This window comes from Puntigrus tetrazona, chromosome 24 (genome assembly GCF_018831695.1).
Source record: "Puntigrus tetrazona isolate hp1 chromosome 24, ASM1883169v1, whole genome shotgun sequence".
NCBI classification, from domain to species: Eukaryota; Metazoa; Chordata; class Actinopteri; order Cypriniformes; family Cyprinidae; genus Puntigrus; species Puntigrus tetrazona.
Window position 1 is genome coordinate 8,294,505 of NC_056722.1, and position 26,560 is coordinate 8,321,064.

Here is a 26,560-nt window from a genome sequence, read left to right on the forward strand (position 1 = left end):
CTATTATTATAGTTAAAAAACGAACAGTTTCCTAACTGCTAGAGGCAACATTTGAATGCAATTTGCTGTTTGGAAGGACTAACTATTAGTGGTAACGTCGTCAACAACACATGCGCCGCTGCGGACCACTATCCCAGTAAACATCTATCATTAACCAGATGTCAGATGGGTATTATTCAATTGAAATCTTTTGGTATTGTGTTGTGATGTTTCAAAGCCAGTCTTTCCATGGTGTAAGCTGTTGAATGATGCACAATTTAAACAAGACTTAAAAAGGGAAGTGGCCAAACCACACCGAGGATTGGATTCAGTTTGTTTTCATTGTGTTAGTCCTTTCAATGAGCACATCCTTCTGGGACAAGAGTTGTGTGCATTTCATTACCTCATGAAAAAGAGATCGATCTTTCTGAAGCTGCACGGGGATATGAAAAGTTGGAGTATGTGACTGGATACACCTATAATTCACAAAGGTTATGCTGTAAGGAAACACACCCTCGATTTCCGACACATGTGTGAGTGTTAAAGACCGATTCGTCAAGGAGTTGCTCAACTGAGCCGGTGAACTGTTTGACTTGAATCGGAACAAATTATTTCGATGCATATTGGATTGATTCAGTTTTGTTAACTCATTAGTTTGGTATTTTGGTGAGCTAAGAACTGGTGGATGTGGATGTAGATCTTTATGCTTTTTTGTTGTTGTTTTTTTTAATACCCGCGTCTAGTGATCCATTTTATTTCACTTAAATTTTTAACAATTAAAATGTTTCGTAGACGCCATGCTTTTTGGAATTGTTTCACTACGCTTTTGGACTCTCTCAACAATTATAACATAATTTCAATCGACCACGAACGGTTCATTTTATAGTTCTTGCGTTTAATTTGACTGAACTTGCTGCAAATGCTGGGTAACCATATTTGGGAACAACTTTCAAAATAAGTTATCATTATGCGCTAATCATTGCAAAAAAAAAACCAAAAACAATAATCAGCATAAACAAAATTAAAATGCAAAAATAATATAATAATAAATCATATAATAAAAAATTATAATAATAAAGGTAACACTTTAGAATAAGTAACACTTGCTAATTATTTACTACAACTTTGCCCTCAAGTTACTGCCTATTAATAGTTAATAAGGTAGTTATTAAGCTTAGGTATCGGGTAGGATTATGGATGTAGAATAAGGCATTAATATGTGATTAATTAGCACTAATAAATGACTGATAGTCTAATAATATGCATGGTAATAAGCAACTAATAAGTGTAACCGTACAACTTCTGTTTTAAGACCAATTTAATCTAATAACTAACTATTAACTATGCCTTTTGCCTGAATAAACTGTTAATTAATAGTAAGGTAGATGTTAAATTCAAGTATGATGTAGGATTAGGGGTTTTAAAATATGGCCAAGCAGTATAAGGCATTAATAGGTGCTTTATGATTATTAATAAACAGTCAGTTAATATGCTAGTAATATGCATGCTAATATGAAGCAACTAGTCAATAGTGAAAACTGTTACGATTGTTGTTGTTATTATTCAAATTGCTTCTTAAATACTTTATTCTGATTAGCCAATTATGATATTCTGCATTTATATATTTTCTGTACAATGACTGCCAAACTATGTACACTCTGTAATAATTTCCTATATGTCTTTTGAATCAACTCTTTTTTTTCACGCTTAATGATATAATTCCAGTCCCAATCAATCTTTCATCTCCTTTCAGTTTATTTATTTGGTAGGTAGCCGAGGTTATGTACAGTCAGACGGTCATTATCGCAAAATTAAAAACCCTTTAGGGTGTATTTTTCAACATGTAACCCTGATAGTCTCAAACATCAATCTGTTGAATTTAGGATAACATTACATCAGACCCGGTGAATAATTGAGCATAACAGCGATCGGTCACTTTATCAGTGGTCTGGGTTCAAGTATTTTCTCCATTCATTTTCTCCATAGGCATTTTACAAATTCTTCGATAAGGAGTCACGAAGCAAAGCGACCAGCTGTGAGATGAATCACAACATTACAGAACATTTCAATCAAAACATTACAGCATTTGACGCAAAAAACATTACGTAATCAGAAATGTGTATACACGATCACTTGAAAAATCTATTTCTTTCTAAAGAAAATCGACACGTTTAAATTTCAGCTCTCGGCTCTGAATAGTAAGACACTGTAAGTTGTGCTTTCAGAGGCTTGCGCTTTCCAAAGGCATCTAAAATAGCAATTTAGCCTCCCTCCCCTACCACAAAACACAACTCCCCAGCGTCATCTTATAATTACTAATGATTTGAGGGAAAATGCACTGTTTGTTCTTTCCAGGCCTCCATGAAACAAATAATTTTCCATGCTTTACAGATCTTGCTACCTGCCGTGTCCCACAATGTGAAGCGATAAACCATATGCTCCATCCAGACGCACTGTAGACTCGTGCACAAACACGTTCAAGCACTGAAAGCTAAGTTGGCAGCCCAATTTCTTGCATTTACTTTAACGTGGCACTTGACATTACAAAATGACCCTTCGTCCCTCAGCTGAACCCATTTATATGTTATTTGGTGAATTAAATGGGCAATTCTTCCTCTCTGTTTCTTAGAGATGTCTAAGCAGGCTTCCTCGAGAGCCTCTCTGAGTTTGCAAATCACTGTGTGAGAGACATGCGAGATTTCACAAACTGTTGTGTGTTAGTATAAGTTCCCAATTTTGATGTGACACGGCAGAGAGTTGTAGGCCGCAAGGTCAAAGTGGAGAGAGAATGTTTGAATGTTAAAACAGTTGATGATACCTAAACATGACTGAAAATGTTTATGTTTTCTCTTTCTCGTACGCTTTCTACTTTTCGGTTTACACTGAAGAGCCATTTAAAAGTCCCAGCTTCTTTAAATAGGTTCTTTAAGGAGTGGTGACAGGAACAACAATCATCATCATAATAATAATGGTAGTACTTTAGTTAAAGAACCAATTCACAGTATTAAACAGTTGCTTATTAGCAAGAATACTAGCATACTATTTATTAGTAGCTATAAAGTACATATTAGTGCCTTATTCTTTATTAACATATTTTACATCACTTAATCCTACCCTATGCAAATGAGGAGTTTCCTGAGGCAAAAGGCATAGTTAATAGTTAATAGCAATAGAAATGGTCCCCAAATTAAAGCGTGAACATAATGAGCAATCAACCAACAACAACTTAATTAATTGTTGAAATGTTAATGAAATGAAATGTACTAAAGCATGTAATCATACAAAGTTAAAACGGCATAAAATAAACATGCTTATCAATAAAGATATTTTGCTTAAAGCTGTGGTTAATTATTTCAATCTGATTTAGGTTCCAACACACAAGGAATGACTCTGGCCGTTTCTTTGTATCTTATTCTTCCACACACAGCACAGGATGTATAAAAGTGGATATAGATGCTGGTTCCTGGAATCACTGGCCAGAGCAAAATCAGTTCTGACAAGCGAAAAACCAGAGGAAGACCTCCACAGACATATAGACCATAGATATACACACGCATGCACAACAGAGATGAGAGTATACAACGAGTGAGAGCGCTACAAGCTCTTCCAATTGAAAACTTTATAAGATGAGTGTCTTATCAAAGATGAAAGCCTACGGGTTGTGACGCACATGAGCAAAACAAAGCCAAAAGCAATTGGATGAAATTGAACAATGAAATCTAGTTACAAGTCAATTACACCTGTTCCCGGGTGAGGATATTGACGAATAACGACAAAGAAGCACTTTCATCTTGTGACCAATTCCCTGGCAACATTTTTTTTTTGCTTTCAATTACACTTATGGACCATTTGATGCTCATTATTATATGAAACATCATCTACAAAGGTGAAATAAACTGTCTTCATATGATGCTCACTTCAAGTACTACTAAATTCTGCTCTTTGATGACTCATTTTGTGCATTTGATATACACTTTTTTTTTTGAAACACAACCGCAGTGGTGCAGCATGTCAACAAGCACCATATTTTTCACTATCTAGTATTTCCTGTACTTTCCTCCTGAAGACCGCAGTCTTCTTGTTGATGAATGGTGAACATGGCAGGCATGATCTCCCTCAGGTCCTGTTTGGCCATGGAGTAAACGCAGGTGCTGATATTTTGACTGTCTCCATGTCTCTGTTTCGAAGAACTCTGACGTGGAGATACAGAACGTCTGGAAGCTTTATGTCAACAGTTGGGCAACACCGCTGCCATAAAACACGTTTCGCAAATCTTGAGCGACATGGGTTGGGGTCAGAGAAGGAGACTGCAGACTCTGTATACTTGTTTATGGGTATTTGGGTGTGTGGTCTCCACTTGTGTGCAATACTTACGAACAGCCTCAAAGCCCATATAATATTTATTTATAAGCAATAACACTTTCTGCACATTCGCTTCTTTGCAAACCCATTGAGGAATCCAGTTGCCCGACCTGTAATGAAATGCATTATTTAAATAAAATATATGATTTTTTAGGCAAGGGAGAGTCAAAGAAAAGAGGCTATATTCATTAAAATGACAAGTTGATGACGAAGTGCGCGCGTCAAAATAAGCTTCTTGGAAGCTCTTCTCATCTGTTTTGCTGCTATCTTCGGTTTGAGATGTCAAAACGGTGTGAATCTTTCAGCTTTATGATTCACAGTCCACCCTTAGCCCACGTTCATCACTAGGGGAGAATGAACAACAATACACGAAGAGCTTGCTTTTCTGGTCTTTCCTCATTTCTACCGTCAGCGAGATCAAGGAGTTCTTTTTATCTACCTTCACACTTCACACTCGTACATTTCACACTTCGTATAACCTTGCAGTTATCACCTCCTCCTCTTTGCTCTGTCAGTTTGTTTGGGCTCTGTGTACATGTGAGGATGCACCCATCTAGAAAGATCTTCTATGTGCACGCATGCGTGTATGCGCTGTGTGCATCCGTGCCAGTATCAATGTATACCGGCCAGTGAACCCGTTCACCCTGCTCTGTCTTGCTTGCACTATATTGGATACGCTGACAGGAAACATAGCTCATTCTATTCTCTTCTATTGTATAGCCAGCGGTGTGGAAGCTCTTCCATGACAGCCGTTCTCCAGCTAATTAGCTAATTAGACAAGTCGCATAGTTCGGCCACACTGATTTGAATCATTTCCATAGGGCTGCAACAAAGGCCACGCAGAGAACGTGCTCTGGCTGTAAATTATCTAGCAGAGCTGAGCTGTAAGGCTTGTGTGTATGGACAGAGTGACAGATAAGTGTACAGTTGGTGCGTAATGAGGTAGGCAAAGAGAGCACGGCAGAGTCATAGCTAAATGGGTCTCATTCATAACACCCACATATATGGATGTGGCCATGCCTAATTAATCCCTATGCCAAACAGTGACTTGGCGCCACTCAACCTTGACCAGCAAGGGCCTTGAACCATTTATCATGGGGCCACTGATTGACTTCAGTGGAAGTGAATAAGGCTCACAGTGTTTCATTTTAGACGGATTGGGTAAAGAGAAAGCCTTTGAATCTCATGTACTGACAGTCCATTCTGCATTAGCGATTCTCTCCTCGGCTATAATAAGAGTGCATGATATCAGTACAAATTACTTTGGATTTCTACCACACTTATGGAAATTAATGGCGATTAAAAGCACAGTTTGCTTGGCCACTTTGTTCCTTAATCTGGACGTGCAACCTGGTGTCTTGCATGCTTGGTGAACCTCTGACAAACAGAAAAAGTCATAAAGAACAAACAGTAATATCTCTCGTACCTGAAAATATTAGTCTACCCTTTGTGCAGTGCATAGTAATTTTGCAGAAGTGTTTATCCAATGCTACTTTCAATGGAGTAATCCCATTGGAGCAACCTGGGGTTAAGTGCTTTGCTCAAAGGTCCAGCGGTGATAGCTCATGGCTTGCTTCTTTGTGGGAAACTAGCAACCTCCCAATTACCGACCCTGAGTCAAGCCTACCCCCATTTAGCTTTGCATTCTCAGAAAATGTAAGTAATGAAACAGAAGTAAATCCCTTTCTAGCGCATAGCCAAATATATCAGGAGATGCATCTACTTGTTTGACACTAAGCTCGACCTGGACAGGTCTGGAAACCTTTGCCTAGTGCCAAATTGACAAGTGGCCCATCTAAGGTGCACATAATCGGCCCTTGCTGTGCCAAGGAGCCACACAAGAAGAAAGTGGACTTTACCACACACAAGACACCATGTCAATAATGTGTCACTGCTTTGATCGATGGAGTTATGAATGGCATTTGAGATGCTCACTGGAACAAGGCGAGTTGTTTAGATCTTTACTCAAGATATCAAAATTCAATCTGAAAACGCGACCTTGAAAGATTAGTCCTAATTGAAAAACATTCTGGTGCATGTCAGTATTTTGAAAAATAAGTGCAACAACCCCTCTCCATAAATATATCATGTTTTGTCATTTGATGTTTTCGTAGAACAGTATATTTTATTGCAGTAGCTGCTTGTGAGTTATCCCGCAAGTATTTGGTGAAAACAACAAGCAGCCAAATGTGAACCTCGAGGAAAAACAGCTATAAGGACAGTTTGAATCAAATGTGCAAAGGTAAAAATGCAGAGATCCAGGAGATAGGTTCCATTCGTTGTACCAGAAGTAATAAAATTGCTCATAGGAAGTGTCAGTGTCTGACAGAATCACTTAGGCCCCTGCTGCCTTTTCCTCTGTTACTGTGCTCAGGGGGTGTCCGGTATACTTCCCATCTGGTCTTCCCTCTCTGATTGGAAAAACACACGCTCCCTTTGTGTTTTGCAGTTGTGTCAAAGGAAGCCCTGCTCATTAGCTCCAGTGGACGTTCAGGTATCAACTTTCAACCTTCCCTCTCTGACTTCATATGACCAGCTAATTCAGATTTATCCTTAAGTTCTTGCTCTGGGTGTGACCTCGAGAGTTCGGTAATCACCTCACCGGCCGCAAATTGGCTTTATGACCTCTGGAGCACACCAGACAACGACTCAATTACTGTATCTTGGCGCCCTCCAATCGTTTGCAAACCCAGTAGACAAATATTTGAATGGCTGCTGTTCTTACATGCACTGAAGTGAGTGAGAAGTGTCAGCATGTGCAACTGAGGGACCTGGGACCACTGACTATGATATAACGAGGGGAGCGCTGCATTCTCTGGCCCAAGCAACAGGCCAAAGCAGCTGGACTGGGTGTTTAGACTGCAGCCTCTCCCCCTCCTCCAAGAACAATTTCCCACTCCGGTTCCACCCCTCATTTCCCACAGCTCCCAGTAAACAGAACACACCCATGGCAGGACTTCAGACACTGCGAACAGACAGTCGAACTTCCAGTCCTGGCTCACAAACACGTATACACACACACACACACGTGTGTGTGTGGGAGTGAGAGAACGGACAGTCATAGCTGCAGTGTGAGGTCTGCTCAGACACGGATAGTGGCAGTAAAACATTCTATCTTTCCGCAGCAAATGTAGTGGCGAAGCAGAAAGGAGCAAGTTCTAGGCCGCTAGGCAATTTATCATTCTCAAAAGCTGCAGCACTTTTAAACTAATGTAAGCACGGGATATCTTCTCCATTAGTAGAGACAGTAGGGAATTTACAACGTTTACAGAACACGGTGGAGGAATTTTTATGGAGCCACCTTCAGAGACAAACTTCGGGAGACGGTGAGAGATGAGAAAGGTGCAGGATTTGTTCAATAGCACTTTTCCCGACACCACATGAAAGACTTCAGTGCTGTCTGTTGTCCTATCCAAATTACCCCTAAACCTGAACCATTGTGGAGCATTTCCAGTGAAGCATGCCGTAACCCACAACGTGATTAAGTCTTACCTCTAAGTCGACAGGTAAATGAACTACTGATGAACTAAGCCACACACTCCCTCTCAGAGGAACATCACACATGGACTAAGTCACGTCAGTCATGGAGACCACCCGGCTGAAGCAGCCGTCGTCTAAATGAATGATGACAAGCACAGGTAATTGGACATGTGTGGACTAAGTTAAGTGTCTCATCCAGGGGCCCATGTCATGATGGATAGGAGAGGGTCTAAGGAAGAGTGCAGAACATGACAGACAATGTTTGGGGCTGTGGATTTGAACTCCCTAAAACAATCTGTCATTCCTGCCCAACCCCGGAGCCCAGAGCTGAACTCCCAGATTGCTGGAGGTGCAGCCCAACATGTACAAACATTTTTGGATAAAGATACGTGATTAATTACTCTGGACACTTTCCATGTCGTCCGTCCCTTCAAAATGTATATAAAACAAACACTTTGTTTTATTTTTAGATGATATTTAGAAGACACACGCTGAAAATAAACAAACACAATAAACACACACAAAAGTAGAGAAAAAGCTGCCATTTAAGACAGAAAGAGGAAATCGATGGTTTCAATTGACTTGCAATTGTATTGCAAAAGTCTGCATTTTACTCATACTAAAAATGACACGTTGAAAGACTGCCAAAAATTAAAGAATATCTAATATGTTTGTGTGTTCTCTGGGAATCAAACCAATGACCTTGGCACTGCCATGGACTGAGCTCCACAAACATCCTGACTTATTTGCATATAATGAAAGGTGGATTGCATATACTGCAAGTAACATTATATTCAAATGGGTCTGTTCACATATAATAGAGGAAGGAAACGTTTCCTGGCTTGAACTCTCCAAGCGCTTTGAATTTGCTTCCTACATCTTCAGTTACATATCGGAAAAGGTTTTGGAGGTGTTGGCAAGGAAGGGTTAAGCATTACGAAAGATGTCTGCAAGATGAATTCCCCCTTTTGTGGACACGGGGCCATTTAGCAATCAGACAAGAGCCCAAGGGAGCACCTGTGTACAATTCCATTCTGAAATAACATTGATTCAGTCATATCCACTGTCTTCATGTGTGACAACGCTGTGGCATTGGATGATCAAGTGCAGCTGGAAAAATGTACAAGGAGTCTGTTTTTCTTCCACTCTTTTATGTATATGCAAGACTTGTGACCAGATGTTCATGCCAGGGTCTTACTGAGGATCTGTGTGCGGTGGAGTTTGGGGCGTATGTTTGGCGTGCCATGTGTTATGGTGTTGATGCTGGGGAAAAGCAAAAGGGTACAATTTTCTGAGTAATAAACATGGGGAAGGCAGTGGAATTAAGTGTCAATTACATTCTATACCATGAATGTGATTTTACTGTGATCTTTCATGTTTCAATGTAAGTCAGCTTGAGTCGGCTAAACATGCTGAGTTTAATGTCCTTGGGAGCCTGAACTACCCTGTGTAAAAACCCACATGAGACTTACAATATGTCATACACTTGTTTTCATGTACTGAGACCAGTGCTGATGTGCAAACAGAAGTGGGTTTAATTCAACCAGAACCGATGTCAACACTCTCATGGGTTTTCTGTTATGGGAGAGACGCGTGCAAGGAAAATTTCCAAAACAAAAGTTTAACTCTGAAGTTTTCTGAGAGCATCTACAGCACTCCCACCTAGTTTGAGCAGTGTCTATAAAAACTTGGATCAGCTACTCAGAAATGCTAAGTGTACTAGCAGCTAGCTACAATAGAAGCAGTGCTGGAGAGATAACTTAGCAAATATTGTCTGTTTGTGATTATACATTCTGTGATTAAAATTGCAGTCAGCAATATGATTGGATTACTAATTTTATTATTTCAAGTAATGTATTTGACTACTTTTGGATTACTTTTAGATTTGCTTTTTTTTTTTTTAAATAAAGAATACAAATAAAATGTTAAGCTTTTGTTATCAACATCATCAAACTCATTAAACATTACATTTCTGCAGGGTTTCCCAAAAGGGTCTGAGTCAAAAAAACAAACAAAGTTTTAGAAATTAATTCAATCACAATAAAAGTCAAGATACAATTTGAAAAGTTTTATTTGGTTACCTTTTAACATGTGAATATGTTGTTAAATTCTTAAACTATTAATTTTAAATCTCAGGGAGACTAGCAATTCATAATAAGTAACTGTAATCTTATTATGAGCATATAAAGATGTAATATAATCCAATATAAATACTACATTTTTGGAATCTACGTAATCCAGATTAAATGTAATCGGTTACTAAGATACTAATAAAAGTAGATATAGTGCTGCAGCGATTAAATATTTTTGTAGGCCAACTTAGAAGTTCACGTCACACTGGTTCCTTTGACAAAAACCCAACAGAATTGTAGTTTGGACTTTTGGATTATTGTAAAAATAAGCTTTGTAGCAAGTGAAAGTTTTTGTTGGTGTTGTTGTTTTGTTTTACATCATTTTAATGTTCTATAATACAACTATCATGCAATTTAGAGGGCTACATACAAGTAGCAGAAGTAAATAAATAAATAATGGGGAAAAATACAGTAGTAAACAACAGTATCAACTGCATCCCTTAAAATGAAGAATACCACTGAGAGATGAGTCAAACGAATAAGTGAATCTATTTTTTAACCTGAATAGAACCAGCTGAGTCAACAAATTCCCTAAAAAATGTATCAGACTTCCACAAGCTATTTGAGGACATGCTCACAGACTCTGTTTCATTTCTTTCAGAGCTCGGTCCTTATTGCAAAAGTAGTTTTTAGAATGATAATAGGTATGGTTTGGCCACTGCTCTCCCCTGAACCATTTTCTGGGTTATCCTTAGTTCATAAAAAAAAAAAAATCACCCAGACAAGCAGCCCCCTAGGATGTACAGAGAGGTCAAAAGTCAAGTTGTTTAGCTTGCCAAACCAAGTGATGACCCCATAACCAGACAAGCAGGAAAAAGCCTCGCCGCAGAGGCTCAGGGGACGGGGGACCTTTTTATTGGAGGGGAAGTTTGTGGTATTCATCTGAGTTCAGAATGACCAGTGCAAGGGAGGACGCCAATGTGCGCTCTGGGACAGCATGCAAAAGCCGGCGCAAAACAACATGCCTGTTTCATTAGACGATGAAGGGAGAAGCCACAATAAGGACGCAACTGATTCGAAAGGGAATGAAAAATACATGATTTAACTGGCAAGCCATGAAGGAAAAATTCTTCTATGCAATGCATCTCTGACAGGCAAAAGTTTTAAAGTACACTCAACTGAATGCAAGATGATCGTTGGAGCGGCAGGTATCGTGGAAATGGTCACAGTGGTCAAAGCATGCCGATTTGCTTTGAAAAACAAAACTGGGTTTGTTTGGGTTTATTCAGACTCTTTTCATCAGCAAGGGAGGTCGCCCTAAAGAAGAGAAACAATTTAACTGCACTTGAACCTGTCAGAGGTTAACATGTTTATGAGAGCGGCCGACGCTTCTCTGATTGGCTCAAGTGGAAGCTTTATGAAGACAGACATAATCTGACTGGCTCGAGTGGAGACCTAACGAAGAGCGACATAATCTTGTTTTGAGTCAATTCACTCAACCTGACTCGTAATGGTCGAATGTCACAACCTCACACAGTGATTTTAAGCGCCTGGAATCTCTAAAGTTACATGATGACACAAAGAGAAGGTCTTCGCTCAGTAGATCTCATTCAAATAAACACTAGATATCTGAATGGACTCTGTCTAAAGAGTGAACCATTCCAGCTGCTTCTCATGAACTTTCTGGGAACGAGTATATGAGGTTCAAAAAGAAACACCTGTCAAACAGAAAATGCAAGTGAAAATTGGCTTTGCCGAGTAAATAAAACAGCCAAAACATTCGGAACCACAACAAGGTTTAACGAGCCAAAATGTCAGAAAAATAGCCTGAATGTTTGATGATGAAAAAAACATGCAATTCAGACATGCACAAAAAGCCTTCATAGAAAGCATGCGAGTACTTTAAATAACGTTTGTGAAAATGAAACATGATTCAGTGTATCAGATATATTGACATATATAAATAAAACATATTTATTCTAACCTTACTAAAATCTATAAAGGAATAAATAATGATTATGAGTAAAAACTAGTTTGAAGGATAGTGGCAAAGATTGGTAAAGACTTTTAATCACATTTTATTAGTATTCTAGACCTGCACTGTGATTCTTAATTGGTGCTAAGCCTTTTAATGTCATTTTTAATGATTCTTGTTCGAAAATTGCCTGGTGAGATTTTAGGGTATATGAGCTGCTGTCATAATTAATGCCATTTTTTCTTTTCTTTTCTAAATGTATGAATAAAACTATAAAACACTTTAGAATAGGTAACACTTGGTAACTATTATTTACACCTTTTCTTTTAATAAATTTTTTTCTTGCTTAATAATCGTTAGTAAGGTAGTTGTTAAGTTTAGGTATCGTGTAGGATTGGGGATGCAGAATAAGGCATTGATAGTTGCTTAATTAGCACTAATAAATGGCTAATATTCTAGTAATATGCATGCTAATAAGCAACTAATATGTGTAACCGTAAAAGAAAATGTAAGATCAAACAAATATGTATTGTATATATACATATTACAATTCAATTAATAATGAATTAATGTAATATTAAATTATTAAAAACTATTTAAAAATTGTTTTTGAAAGAGATTGAAAGATAGATAAAAAATAATAATAATAAAACACATATCTCATATTCATTTACATGCATGCACATAAAACACATATAAACCCCCCCCAAAATTGTATATCTTCTGTCTGCAGGATGGACTTTCCTGAATATCTTGTTGTGTGTGTGTGTGTGTGTGTGTGAGATTGTCATCAGCGCTTCAGTGCAGACCGGACCACAGCTATTTCCTCTCAGCACTCCCACACTGTTCATTTGAAATCACACACACACACACACACACTCAAGGTTACTCACCATCTCACGTTCTCGTTCTCTCATGAGACTAAAGGCTGCGGAATTCCTAAATCATTAGATATTTAAAAACAAAAGCATTATTGTACTGATTTTGTCTTTTATAATATAGCTTTAATAATTGGACCGCTCTACTGAGTCTCTATGGGAGTTGAGAGAGGTTCACGCAGGGGATTGTAGATGGACAGCGGACTGGAGGTAAGAGAATCCTAAAAACATGTGCAAATGGTAAACTCTCTGTGAGATGAAAGCATAAGTGTATACAGATTTGATTTAACTGGTGATGAACAGTGGAATCAATGCCATTGACTTCAGTCACATCTAAGCACCACAAACTTATGGCAAGTCACGGAATTCAGTGCTAATCCCAACTCCACAAAGGGATACTGAAGCCAACCTGGTACCTCCGAACCTAAGCAGCGCCCGAGAAGTTCACGCCTGCTCCGGGCTGCCTTGCAGATGGTTTTCCAATCCTTATCTTCATTTTCTTTGTCCTCTGTACTTTTCCCATCTCTAAAACCGCAGGTTCACTCTAGGTCTGCTTAGTTCATTTCGGCGCTCGCCGGTTGCTCCAGAAACCATCCGCCGGCATAGCAACGGCCTACACACGCAAAACTGGAAGTGACGGCGGCATGGGTCACCTCCCATTGGCTGAGGACTGAGAGGTGCAGCGTGGGATGCAGGGAGGGGGCTAATGTCATGTGCAGCTGGTCGGGCTGGATAACCCGTTTCCTTCTCCGAACGTGTCAGCGGAACACAAACTGAAAACAGGAAAGCACTTCCCAGCGCTCTCCCCGGACTTCATATCCGGGCATCCTGAGATTCGGCGTGCTGAAGAAGCGCGGAGCGATGTCAAACATAAACAAACAATGGTTTCGTGGCGATAGGAGAAGAGATTGAGGTCGGTTATCGTAACCTTCACACCTCCACCAGCTTTCATTGGGAGTAATTGGCTTCTTTGCATTGTTAGACTTCTGACAGTCAGATTCTTTGGGTTTTTGCAGCGTTCTCCGGGGACACCGCTGACCTTTGCCAGGTTCTGACCTTTACAGTTACCAACACTCTCCGTGGCTGTCATTAAGATGGCCAACTTAAGCTGGAAAGTCTTCCCCGGCAAAGCCTTGGAGAGCTGACATCTGTTTCTTCATAGACATTCTGGGATTTGATCACACCATTATTATGTCAGCAAAAGGTTATTGGTTTGAGTCTTAATTGTCCGTTCTAACTAAATGGAAGGACCTTAGGGCTGAGTATGCGACCTTGTGCAGATTATGATTTGAGCGTTATTTCATCCAAGGGACTTATTTAAAAAAGTCTCTGGTGAAATGAACTGGAACAGTATAAACAGATGACTCATTGAGGAAAACTCTCTTTAACTCCGCACTGAGCTGGGCAGATTTCTCACAATGTCGTCAGAAAGAGGCTCAGGACCTCGATGCTTTCCAACCTGACAGAAAACTATCCATCAAAACACATTCCCCGCACCTGAAAATGCATACCTGTCTTTCGCATTCGTTATGCAAACAGTTCCAGGTAACATACTTCATCTGTGGAGATTAGGAAGTGTGCAACTCTCCCAAAATCTCACGGGAGCCATTAGATTCTTAACAGCTTGAAGAAGAAGGGCAAACTGTCACCTGATATTAGGGAATGTCCTGAGCTGATCTCAAGGATTGGGATTGGGCCGATTAGGCCTTTTTTAAACTAATCAGCATCAGGTCTCTTAAGAATGATTCTTATTTTCCATCAGGTGTCACACCGGTGTCATGCAGTATGTTCCAGTAGGTTTGCCAGCCGGCATTAAAAGAAAACAGCTCAAATGTCCATGCATGATGCGCAAGAACCAATGGCCCTGTCCTAAATAGCATGCTTCATGTGCATCTTGCAGACAATGACCGCCGCATATGCATGTCTGTAGCGTGTGCCATTCCTCATTTCTGCAAGTCCGCACGGGTGTAGGGTGCTGTTTGGGACAGGCCCAGTGAGGTATTTTCAATGTAAATAGCCATGTTTCCATTCACTTGTTTTTATGCACATTTTGGTCGAACGCATAAAAGAAACGCTGGATGGAAACACCAAGATGCGCATAAATTCTGGAAATGTGCATTATAAAAATATGCGCATAACAAATGGGCATAAAGTATGATGGAAACACCAAATAAATTCCACCATGCCCATCAAAATGTCAATGTGATTTCGCTTTTAATGGACTAACTATTTTTTCCATATTATTTCATTGCACAGCATCTGAAATGTTGAATTGGTCACTCTAAAATGCCAAAATCAATCAAGAGTGGTTCAGCATTACCTCCATCTGTCTCCCAAAGAGGACACTCCCGCCTGCGTTTTCATCTACGTGTTCTACGATATTTCAGTTTTACACAAATGAGTTTAATTCGCATCTTTGGATGGAAACACAGCTATTGATGCACACTGTAGTAATGAATATCTCTAAATATATTTTCTGTTTGCTTTTATCTGCCATCAGACAAAGACATGGCTGTCATATGAATTGCTTCGTTCTTGACCGAAAGAGTGGCATTCAATAAAATGAATGCTTTCTAACCTTATCTACGCATTTCTCCTTTATGTTGCAATAATTATGCTTATTGCACATCTAGAATGCAAAAAGTTGATATCAGTAGTCCTATATTTATAACTCTGACCACACAGTCTCTTTCTTTCGGTATCTATACATGCATACATACAGATATAGGTTAGGCACTTTTGATTTATATGCCGTTTAATTTTTAATGATCATAGTTTACATATGGATGTGCTTGCATACATGATCGCTTCTGCCTCTTCTTCACCTGTGTTTTGCTCGATAGATGCAGTACTTTTTTAGTAGATGCGTAAAAGCGCCCCCTACCAAAACAATGAAAACCTAGAAAGCCAAATATACCGTTAGTGGCAGGAATCCATTCAACCTAAACTTATGCTAAAATGAACTTCAGGCAAATCACATGACAAATTACACATCTTCAACATCTTGGAAAAACATCTTGGAGACTATAGAATCTATTCTAAGAAGGTCTGAAGCTGTATTAAAGGCACATGGTGGTAAAACACTTTTATAATGAAATCATTGCCTGGGTGTCCAACCCCTATATGAGTTAAAAAAAGACAAAACTCTAGATTCTACAAAATTCTACAGCAGGGCTAGATTCTTGCAATGGTTATAGGTTGAGTGGAAGCTTGTGTGCAAGCTTTGGGTTAATTGTATAAAAGCATCGGCTTTAAGTGGTCAAAGCAATTGGAGAAGTCGGGGTAAAAAAATAAAGCTGAATTGTTTAAAGCAAGATCAACAACAAGCAGAATGCTCGTTTCATGCCGACTATAATGCTTAACAATAGAAGCTCTCGTGCCTTGCTCTCTGCGTTCTCTCACGTTGTTCTGTCATGAGTCAGTGTCCCAAGTCGGAGGAAATCGGACATGAAAGATTTGGCAGTTACACATCAGAAACGGTGCTTATTCCACTGCACGGCTAAACAGTCCCACCATGCATTAGCGCAAAGCCAGAGGCCTTGAGAAGACAGTGAAGTGACCTTGCGCCTTCAACTCGCACCTGCGACGGCTCACAGCGCGCAGTGACGGGAATAAGATACTCTACGGAAGATAACGGCACTTCTGGACCATTTCAGATCTAACAAGCCTCAGATAAGACATATTGTAATTTCATTGAACATGGAAAATATACTTTCTGTAGATGATGAATTAGACTAACCTTTCGGCCCAGGATAAGATTTTGTAGAGCAACGAGAGTTTGATTGCTTGCTGTGCTGTTAGCCTCTGATTTTAAAATGTGAAAAATGTAAGCATACAAATATAAATAAACACTGTCTGCAATATTTATTATGAAATGTACCATTTGGATGTCATTTGTGGGTCACATATCTGTAGCAAAAACTTACAGGCAAGAAACATTATTGATGGCAAAAAAGAATTGATGTCAATTTTATACTGTATAAGAACTTTGTATTTATTTGAGATTCTTGACCATACACTTTGTAATGAACAGTATTTATCTTATCGAATGTTTAAAACATTAATTTAAAATTACCATTAATTTGGATGATCCTGTTTCATACAATCATCTCAAACGCTTTTATTTTTCTATTGCTTTAGTGCCAAGTTGTTGAAATGACTGCCTAATAATTATCACAGTGGTAATCAATTGTTTTTATATTAATATTATTATTATGATTATATTATTATAACAGTATGCGTGAATCTCAAAATTAAATGTCAGTCATAGTTCGCCCCAAAATAATAATAATAATTAAATCATAATAAAACAAAAACAAAAAATAAATGTTTGCTAAAAAATGTGCTACAAAGATCTATGCACAAATTAAATTTTTATATAGAGTTATTGTGTTATTTTACAAACATGGTTACAACTGTTTAGTAGTACTTTTATTATATATTTATTGTGATTATTATTGTAAAAGTACTATTGAATTTATGGAGCCTGTGAAGGGTGGGAGGAAAAATTATTTTCTGAATTTTTTGCATCCTTTTGCAAAACTTTTGCATTCGCTCAAAAAAAAAAAAAAAAAATTGCATTTCCTCCTTTTGGTCAAACTTCCTGTTTTCTTTACAGCTTGCAGTGGTTCATATAAACATCAGTCAAATATCTTTGCAAGATAAATCTTTCTTGAGACATTGCAAAAAAATAGGTTCTGATAATAGGCTAAAAACGAAACATATTTATACATTAATACTGCACAATTAGTTTTACTTTTTTTTGTTGAATTATAGAACAGGCAGCACGGATGTAAATGTTGTGAATGCATCATTACCTCATTATTTTTACATTCACAGTTTAATCACAACATTATCACCGCTGTGCTCAGAAGGAAGGCCGTGTTCCGTCTGCTGGCCGGTCACTGCAGACGTCTCTCACTGCACCTTGTTCTGAGTGACGGTCCGAGAGGCTAGCAGTTGGTTTATGGCATCTTCGCTGTAGCCCAGCGTGTCTCTGAGAACCTGAGCCGTGTGCTGCCCGATCACAGGCGGCGCCATCGGATTGCTGGACTCAAAACTACTGAAGCGCACAGCGGGACCTGCGTGGAAACAATAAATGAAGTCGAATAATTGTTACTTTGTAGCATGCATGCTTCAAACGCTGCTGTTGTCCGATAGAGCGCAGTTTTCTGACTCAAAGAGGCAAAGGTGAAATAATACGTAACTCTGAGAACACCCAAACAAGAAATATACATGTTAGTATATATGTGCAAAAATCATATCATGCCAAAGGTTCTCAAACTTTCTGATAAAAACTAATAAGAATTATAAGAATGAAACATCGAATGTGAGTATATACACACTCAGTACAGACTAAGATCTACAGTATATATATATATATAACCATTTTTCTTCACAAGACCCCAGATGAAAAAAGCTTGAAAATAAGCATGTCAATGTGGCAGAACAGACCTAATTTAGACCCGACTTAAACAGTATGGCGGTGAAAATACAAAACGCTGAACTTTAAACAAAGACAAGAACGTGTAGGAGGGGCATTAGAAGAAATAGCTGCTTCTGGTTATAATTACTCGTATACGTCAAACCTGCAGGAAACTCCGTAAAGTAACCGACGTACAATCTTGGAATATAAACACAGCCTGCGTTATCCAACTGTGGCATTTACAGAAAGATGATGTCAAAATGGATGAGTAGGTCATTTGGGTGAGTCACTTCCTTAAAACTCAGATATTGCTGTCATTAGGCGGTATTAGCATACGCTTCCCTTTTCGTGCTTCTGCTTTCTTCCGCAAATGTTAATTTTACAGAAACAAATTGTTTGTCCTCCCCCACAATTCTACGATTCCACCGACTCCTGTTCCGTCAAAAAAGGAAAGGAGACAAGAGACGCACACCTACGTGCTTCGCGCGCTTCTTCCTCGTTGCTCTGAACGAGTGGCGTCTCCTACGCAGCTACAGGTCACATTCCCGGAGCCTAACGCGTCCCATAAATGTGTCTTGATTGCTTAACCTCCAACATCCGTGGCTTTTTCAAATGTTTTCAGGGGCCTCGCGCGAAAGACGTGCGGTTTTCAAAACAGAGATGGTGCGTGTCCACCGGAGGCGAGGCCTGTCGTTCGTTATTAATAGCACTTCGGAAAGTCTCATTCTTCAAACGGACTGAAACAAGACATGCAACAGATCACAGGCTGGAAGGGTAACGTGGGCTACAGAAGCCCAAGTGACGGCGCAAAAACACTTACTTTCTATTTAGACTCAGGCTATACAGTACGTAATCCTTTCCATGTGTTCTCTTTAATACAGCGTGCTTCTGAAGCGATGAAGATGAGCATAAAGCAGCCTGTCATAGAAGAGTCATTGCCCTAGATACAGTGAGCCTGCTATGTATACGCATGAACAAACTTTGCTTTTCAAGCTTTAGTTTTGGTCAACTGGTGTTGATTTTCAGCGGAAGTATTAAGTCAGTTCTCTTCACGTTTACAGAGATGTCTCAGCCGAGTAACTACCAAGGGTCCAAATATTTTTGTCTTCATTTTCAACAGCACATCTATTGCCGTACGATGCTTGAAAAGCGTGCTTATGCTTTTTTGGAAGCTCATTTTTTAATCCCGGCATGTGCTGTTTCTCCATTGGAAGAAATTTGGCATACAGTGGATCCTCTGCAGTGTATGGGTGCCGTCTTAAAAGGCTGATACAAACATTGAAAACATACATTGATATATAGGTGGATTCTGATGTGACATGACAAAAGGAGATGGACTTTTTCACTGGGGAAAGCATTATTACGGACTACGGACATTGGTTTGAAGTTAAAAACGTCTTAATGGTGGACTCTCATTCTGACGGCACCCATTCACTACAGAGGATCCGTTAGTGAGCAAGTTACGTAATAATACATTTGCCCAAATCTGCTCCCGTGAAGAAACAAACTCATCTACATGTGAATAACCCTGAGGTTAGGGTATTTTTGGTTAAACTATTTAAGATCATAATGAAATCTAAACGACATAAACGTTTTTCAAGAGAAAAATGTAAGAAGATCGAGATCTAATTTGTGCTTCTTTGCCTTCTGTTTGGTCGAGGACACGATGGTCCACAAAACGATGGCGAAACGGACTATGCAGACAGGTACTGGCGACTTTTTACATTAATTAAGATAAGAGATCCCAGACAGATGCAGAGAAAACTCCACACAGGAAATGCGGCAACATGAAGATGGCCATTTAAATAAAAGAAACATCCAAAAAAGGAGGGAACAACAGATCTCAAACATGATTGTGTGCGTGTGTGTGGTTTCGCAGCCTCAGCAGTTAGAAGCAATGCCTTAACCACATCCTCTATCTCCCCCTCCCTCGCTTCTGATCGACTGGCCGCAGGCTCATAATTGCCTCTTGCTCCCACATCTGCTTCTCCTCAGCTGTTATCGTGGAGAACGAGGGAGCGGGACGCTCTTCTTCTCCGCAGGCACGGTCCAAGGTTTTCCTCTCGCTCTACCGCAACAAAGGCCGCTTATTCTCTCCTCTCATTCTCGCTCTGCACCGCACACTTCAGACGACTAGAAGCAAGACGCTGGAACTGAACTCACAGAAACACAGGGTCAAAAAATATTCAACCGCACCTCGATTACAGGGACGCCGCAGGAAATCTGGGTTCCTCGGACAAGCTCTTTACTCTAAGGAACTGTTCAGCATTAAACTAGACTAGATTAGTGTAATCAAGTTGTTCATTTAAATTAAACGATGTTTTAAAGCGGCACCAGTGGTTTGTAGAGGAGAAACGTGACGTGTGTGAAGTCTTTACATATCCCAGGATTCCCTTTTAAATCACGAGAGTGCATTCAAATCGAATTGGTCACATGATACAGAAAGTTAGAAAAGAGGGAGACATTCAATGCAGGTAATGCATTGTGGGGGGAAAATGATAGCAAAGATGAATAATAATCAGAAATGTTTCTTGAGCAGCCAATCAGCATATCAGAGTGATTTCTGAAGGATCCTGTGACACTCAGTTAAAGGCTGGAGTGACAATGCTGAAAATGTATATTTTCATCACAGGAGTAAATAATTAGTAAAACAAGACTCTGAAAATCCTAGAGACATCCATTGAACAATTACAATTTAAATCAGGAACTGATTCGGAATCCAAAAATCTTCAGATGCATTCAGATTTTTAGGATGCATTTTAAAAACCAATGCTATTATGAATAGCTTCAATACTTTATTACTGAATCCCTTTTCCTTAATCTTAAACATAATTACATTTGAGCTAGAAAAGCTTAAAATAAGTTAGCCGTGGACGTCAGTGCAGCGCTGAAGTGAGATGTTAGTCATCTCAGATTCTCTCGCAGTCTCTCTGGGAGACAGGATTGAAAGATTACGGTAAACCACGCTGACATGCTAAATATACAATTGTGCTGCTGATCTAAATTGCTCCTGACATTTTCCGAGCGATATGCATGCATGCATCATGCGGGCCTCTGATTGCATGTAAATATCATCATCCAACCATAAAGTGCACTTTCCTTCCTGATTGAAAAAAGGCTGAACTTCGTTTTCCGGTATTTCCGTGAAGATTCCTCCACGCTAGTGGAAAACACTGAGTCAAACCTCTTTCCATTGAGTAAATATCAGCGACAATGTGCTGTCGTGGTCACCTCATTTCCATTCTCTTGCAGATAACAGTTTCCTTGCTTCAAGAAAGACAACCTGTTAAAACGAGATAGTTCTGTCCGGTTCAGATTAGTTACACTAATCTATATCTGATCTACACCACTTTATCTGACATATATACGGAAATGTATGACACAGACAGTTCCGGCTTGCGAAATATGAGTCACATTTGAAGTTGACATGCATACGTCTGTGACCAAACGCATCGAATTTATTATAAATGAATGTGGCAAGTTGCTTAGCAACGGTAAACGGCCCACACGTGTGTAAAATGTTTATTAGTTAAGCTTTAACTTTAGTGTCTTTGTCGTCTCAACAAATGCTTTAAAAAAAAGCCAAATAAGTGGAAAACATGCTTTTAAAATGTAATGTTAAAGCTGTCAAAGACGTGTTAAATTGTTCAAAAGTGACTGTAAATTATAATGTTATAGTATTGTGCTTTATTACATGCTTTACAATGATTCAAAAAATTGTTTACCTGAGAATCTGATAAACATGTATTCTCCCTCAGGTCATCCGAGATGATTTGAAGAAATGTAGAATTGCATCACTTGCTCAACCAATGGACCTCTGCAGTGAATGGGTGCCGTCAGCTGATAAAAACAAAATCACAGTAATCCACACCATTCTGACGGCACCCACCGACCGCAGAGGATCTACAACGTAAAGCTACAGATCTGTTCTGGTGAAGAAACGAACTCATCTGCATCTTGGATGACCTGAGGGTGTGGGACAATTTTAATTTTTGGCGAACTATTCCTTTAAGGAAATTAAGTGGGTTCTCTTTTGTGCTGTGCACAACAACATTGTGGAAAAATCCTAATAACAGTCTCTCACGGCTTTATTCTTTAAACAAACTAATTCAATATTTCAGAGCTGCAGGCAATGGGAGTTCGTCCTCCCTCATGGCTTCCAGCCTTCTGGGGAGATTTTCCACTAGGTGTTGGAACGAGGCTTTGGGACACAAGAGCATCGACGAGGTCAGACGATGGGATCTGGCTCACATTTAAAGCATTCCAATTCATCTCAAATGTGTTGTGAGGTTCAGGTTTGTGCATACTCTCTGTATGCAGTGTGTATGTGAAGAGCATCTCCGGTTCTGCATGGCTGACAAAAGCAGAGGAAGAGAAGGAAAGAGAATAAAGAGAATCTCCCGGAGGAGATCTACGGCGCTGAGTGAAGTGAAGAGAAACAGGTCTCAACCGCAGTGGGGACTTGAGAAAGAGTGCAGATCATTTATCCTGAGTATTGTAAAAGAGTGATGGGATTTCAACAGGCAAAGCTAGGACTATTACACATGAAGAGTTATCAGTAGACAGTGTACCTGCTTTAATACAAGCATTTCGGTTAAACGCTGTAATTAATTGTGAAAACAGACTAAAGGCCATTGCTAGTCATGCAACACTCATGTCATGGTTACACTTATTTATATATTAAACCATAGTTAAAGGAACTATTCACCCAAAATGAAAACATTTCTCATCTACATTTTGGATAGACAGAAAGTGGTTCTTCATTAGAACAGATTTGGAAAAATGTAGCAGAACATCTCTTGCTCACCAGTGGTTCCTCTTCAGTGAATGGGTGCCGTCAGAATGAGAGTCATCACAATGATCCACACCACTCCACATCATTTAACATCATGTGAAGATGAAAGCTACACGTTTGTAAGAAACTAATCCATCGTGATCTTTGATTAATATCCTAATGATATTTTGCATAAAAGAACATCTTTGACCCATACAATGTATTTTTGCTACAAATACGCCCCAGCAACTTAAGACTGGTTTTGTGATCTGGGGTTGCCTACTCCAGCGAAAAAGAGTAAAAGAGTACAACAGAGTTCTAAACAAACATGTTGGCTGATTTTGATGCAAGGGAGAGACTTTTGAAGGAAGTGTTATAATTGGCTTTCGACAATGGTTGTAAGTTAAATTGTGTTTTATCCGTATCTAAATTATGGATTAGCTTTCGACAAACACATGAATTGTCAGACTGGAGTGGTGTGGATTTTATCAGCTGTCTGGACTCTCGTTCTGACGGCACCCATTCACTGCAGTGAGCAAGTGATGAAATATTACATTTTTAAATCTGTTCCCATAAAGTACCAGACTCCTCTAACATTTTAAAAGGCTGAAGGTGAGTACATTTCCAGCAACTGCTCCTTTAATGCAATCCACACGTACAGCGTCTGCAATAGCGTTGTTAAACCCTTCTGAAAACTTTAAATATATATCAGAGATGTTAAATATCTTTTTTTATAACTCCCAACACAAGTGACCCGTAAACAATCCAACACATCCAAATGTTTATTTACGAAAACCACATAATTCCGACTTAAAACAGCTTTCTCTAACGTGGAAACATCCACATTTAACTCTCTTCGCGTCCTCCGTTTCTAGTTTGAGATGGAGAGAGAGAGAGACAGAAAAAGAGTGGGTGAGATTCTGCATGAATTCTCATGTGTCCCGGAACGGCAGGCTCGAGCTGTCAAGCGGAGATGAACATCTTCATCTCAGGTGCTTTGAGCCCACGCAACAAGTAGCACCTCGCAGTCCTTTTATTAAACCTCTCAGCTTCTTTTTAACTACTCGCTGCATCTTTAATGGGCGAGGGAGAGGGATGACGACTGAAGAAGAAGAAAAAAAAACGGAAGCGGTGTTGGATAAAAGGAGAATGTGAAACATGCATAAGAGTGGGAAACCTCATTATATTATGGCATGAGCGAAAAGAGCAAGGAATTCAGACTAGCTCATATGTGAATAAAATGATGTACGAGGTGCTGCCTTTGTACACTGAGACAGCAAAGAGATGGAGATGGTGAAGATCTCTGGAAACAGTGAGTCACAGTTGATTCTTTTTGGTTTTTTAAAAGGCAGAAATAAACTTATATTCATTCTGGCTTGGTTAGTATGCAACGACTTTTGTGTGTACTAAAAAGAGAATACGGCCAATCAAACAGTGGTAAAATCATTCATATAACATTATGAGCCCCCTCGCTGTCCACATCCAGGGAAACACAAAACCCTAAGCCAAAACTTATTTCCAACATAAAACTACAAAACTGGCACAGGAAGACAAAGGCTAAGCCCCGCTGTGTTATAAAGAAACGTTTCAGGTTCAGTGAAGCTCTATTCGTGGTCAAAAATGTCCAAATATATAAATCCAGCTCCAAAGTGGCATTTACAATGGAAGTCTGTAAGGACATCAGAAATGTGAAGCTCGTACTTACAGCGCAAAGTAACGTCTCGTGGCTACTTTAGAAACTTTCGTACGGGTCATGATGCTCTTTTGTCAATTATTTTTAAAACTCATAAACAAAATAATGCATTTCTGATAAAAATGTTTTGATTTTTGCATTAAAATTACTAGTTAATAGTTTCAACTAGTCGTTTACCGTTGCTAATAGTGACATTCTTCAAAACCATATAGGATTTCCAAATATAGGAGTATATTTACAAGTACTTAAGAGACTATTAGCATTATTACTACTACTACCACCACTACTGGGCTATTATGTCATTAATCTGTATTTTAACGTTACTTATTCATTGACACTGCCACAAACGGCTTTGCAAAAGCATAATGCGCACATATTCATATTCAATATGAGTGTGACAACATCCTCTTGACCTATCAAACAGCCCGGAGAAAGCTAAAATCATCAAAACGTCAAACCTCTGAGACCTTGCCACATGACAAACAAATTCCCTACGAGGAATGGAAGGTGACCTAAAAGCTCCAAAAAACGAAAACAGCCTGAAGGGAAACTGAGCTTCAGAAAAAGAAAGGCGAAGGCTTATGATTTGAGAGAAGTCTCTGCTGCATCACAGTAAATGTTTGTAGTGCATACTTGGCTAAGTCTACCGGGGGCATTACGGCAATATCAGCGCTAACAACCCCAGATAGCTGGCTCAGGGTGACGTCAAAGCAGCTCTGTGTTGCGAGGGGATCTGACAGACTGTGAACATAAACGCTCTCATTCACACAAACTCTGGCCCCAGAGACAACTAAAGCACATCTTTGATGTGAAAAGGATCATTTTTCAGGAGCTGCAGCTATACTGATCCACCAGTCATCTTGTCAGAAAGGCTCTGTGTCCGAAACGGTGTTTACTTACTGAATTTCTCTCAGAAGAGTCCGCTCATGTGTTCTAAAAGCGCACAAGACCTATGAACGTACGTAGAGCTACACTAGATGCGAGAATTGATCGCCGTTTGAAAAACGAATCATTTTTATGGCGCATGGTGTTTTGAATATCAATACTAGGTTAGAGGTACGTTTTCCATCAACTTTTTTTTAATAATGTGACTTAGATTTACATTTTGAAAAAAAAAAAAAAAAAAAACATTTAGAATTTTATGCAGCAATAAGACAACAGCATATTAAAACTATTAATTCAGTCAAGTTTGATTCATATGGAAGCCTGTTTTATTGATATTTCTCACAATTCTGATTTCATGCGGTTGCAAGGTTTTAGTTTACAAATTTAAGTTTAAATCTCGATTTTTTTCTTGCACTTTTGACCCTTTTTTGCAGTTGCAAGTTAATATTTAGCTACTCTGACGATTTCTTTCAGTTACGACTAATAACTGCAAATATATTTCTTGCAATTCCTTCCAATTTTGCCAATTTTTGAGTTTATATTTCACAATTTTGACTTTTTCTTGAGTTTAAATCTTACAATACTGACTTATTTTCTTAAAAATGTTATAAGTCCATTTCTAAGGGGAAAAGGCCCACTTTTGCTGTCACAATTGTTAATTAAAAGAACCTGACTTCCATAAATAAGGCTTCAACTGACAACAACTGTCCCGTAAAATGCAGCATCACAGCAAAAGTTGAATAGCTGATAAGAACATGAAGCACAATGACAAGCAGGTCTTCTTTTTGGGGCTTTTCTGGATAAAAACTTCACCTGTCAATTCATATGACATTTCAGCGTGGACCAGAGGAGAACGGTGAGGGCGTTTGGGAATGTTACATCAGAGGAGATGCACTTCGCCTACGGCCTTTCCCACCATCTCATGTCCGTACCTTCTCATTCGTAAAATTTCCCTCAGGACTGCATTCTTTCATTCGGGCCTGGCTCCGAGATGGAGGACGGGGGTGTTCGGCTCTCTGAAGTGTGTTGTATATGTT

General features: G+C 39.3%; 1 protein-coding gene across 4 annotated transcripts in view; it reads right to left on the minus strand.

Annotated features, from left to right (window-relative positions):
• Window positions 1–16,719: 16,719 nt before the first annotated feature.
• The window catches only part of sugct (succinyl-CoA:glutarate-CoA transferase), an 89,192-nt gene continuing 79,351 nt past the window's right edge, over window positions 16,720–26,560 (minus strand). For all 4 annotated transcript variants that reach the window (XM_043226532.1, XM_043226536.1, XM_043226531.1 and 1 more), the window contains one exon: window positions 16,720–17,827. In XM_043226532.1, coding sequence (XP_043082467.1) covers window positions 17,664–17,827 — 164 coding nt within the window. In that variant the 3' untranslated portion in view covers window positions 16,720–17,663. The remainder of the gene's footprint in view (window positions 17,828–26,560) is intronic.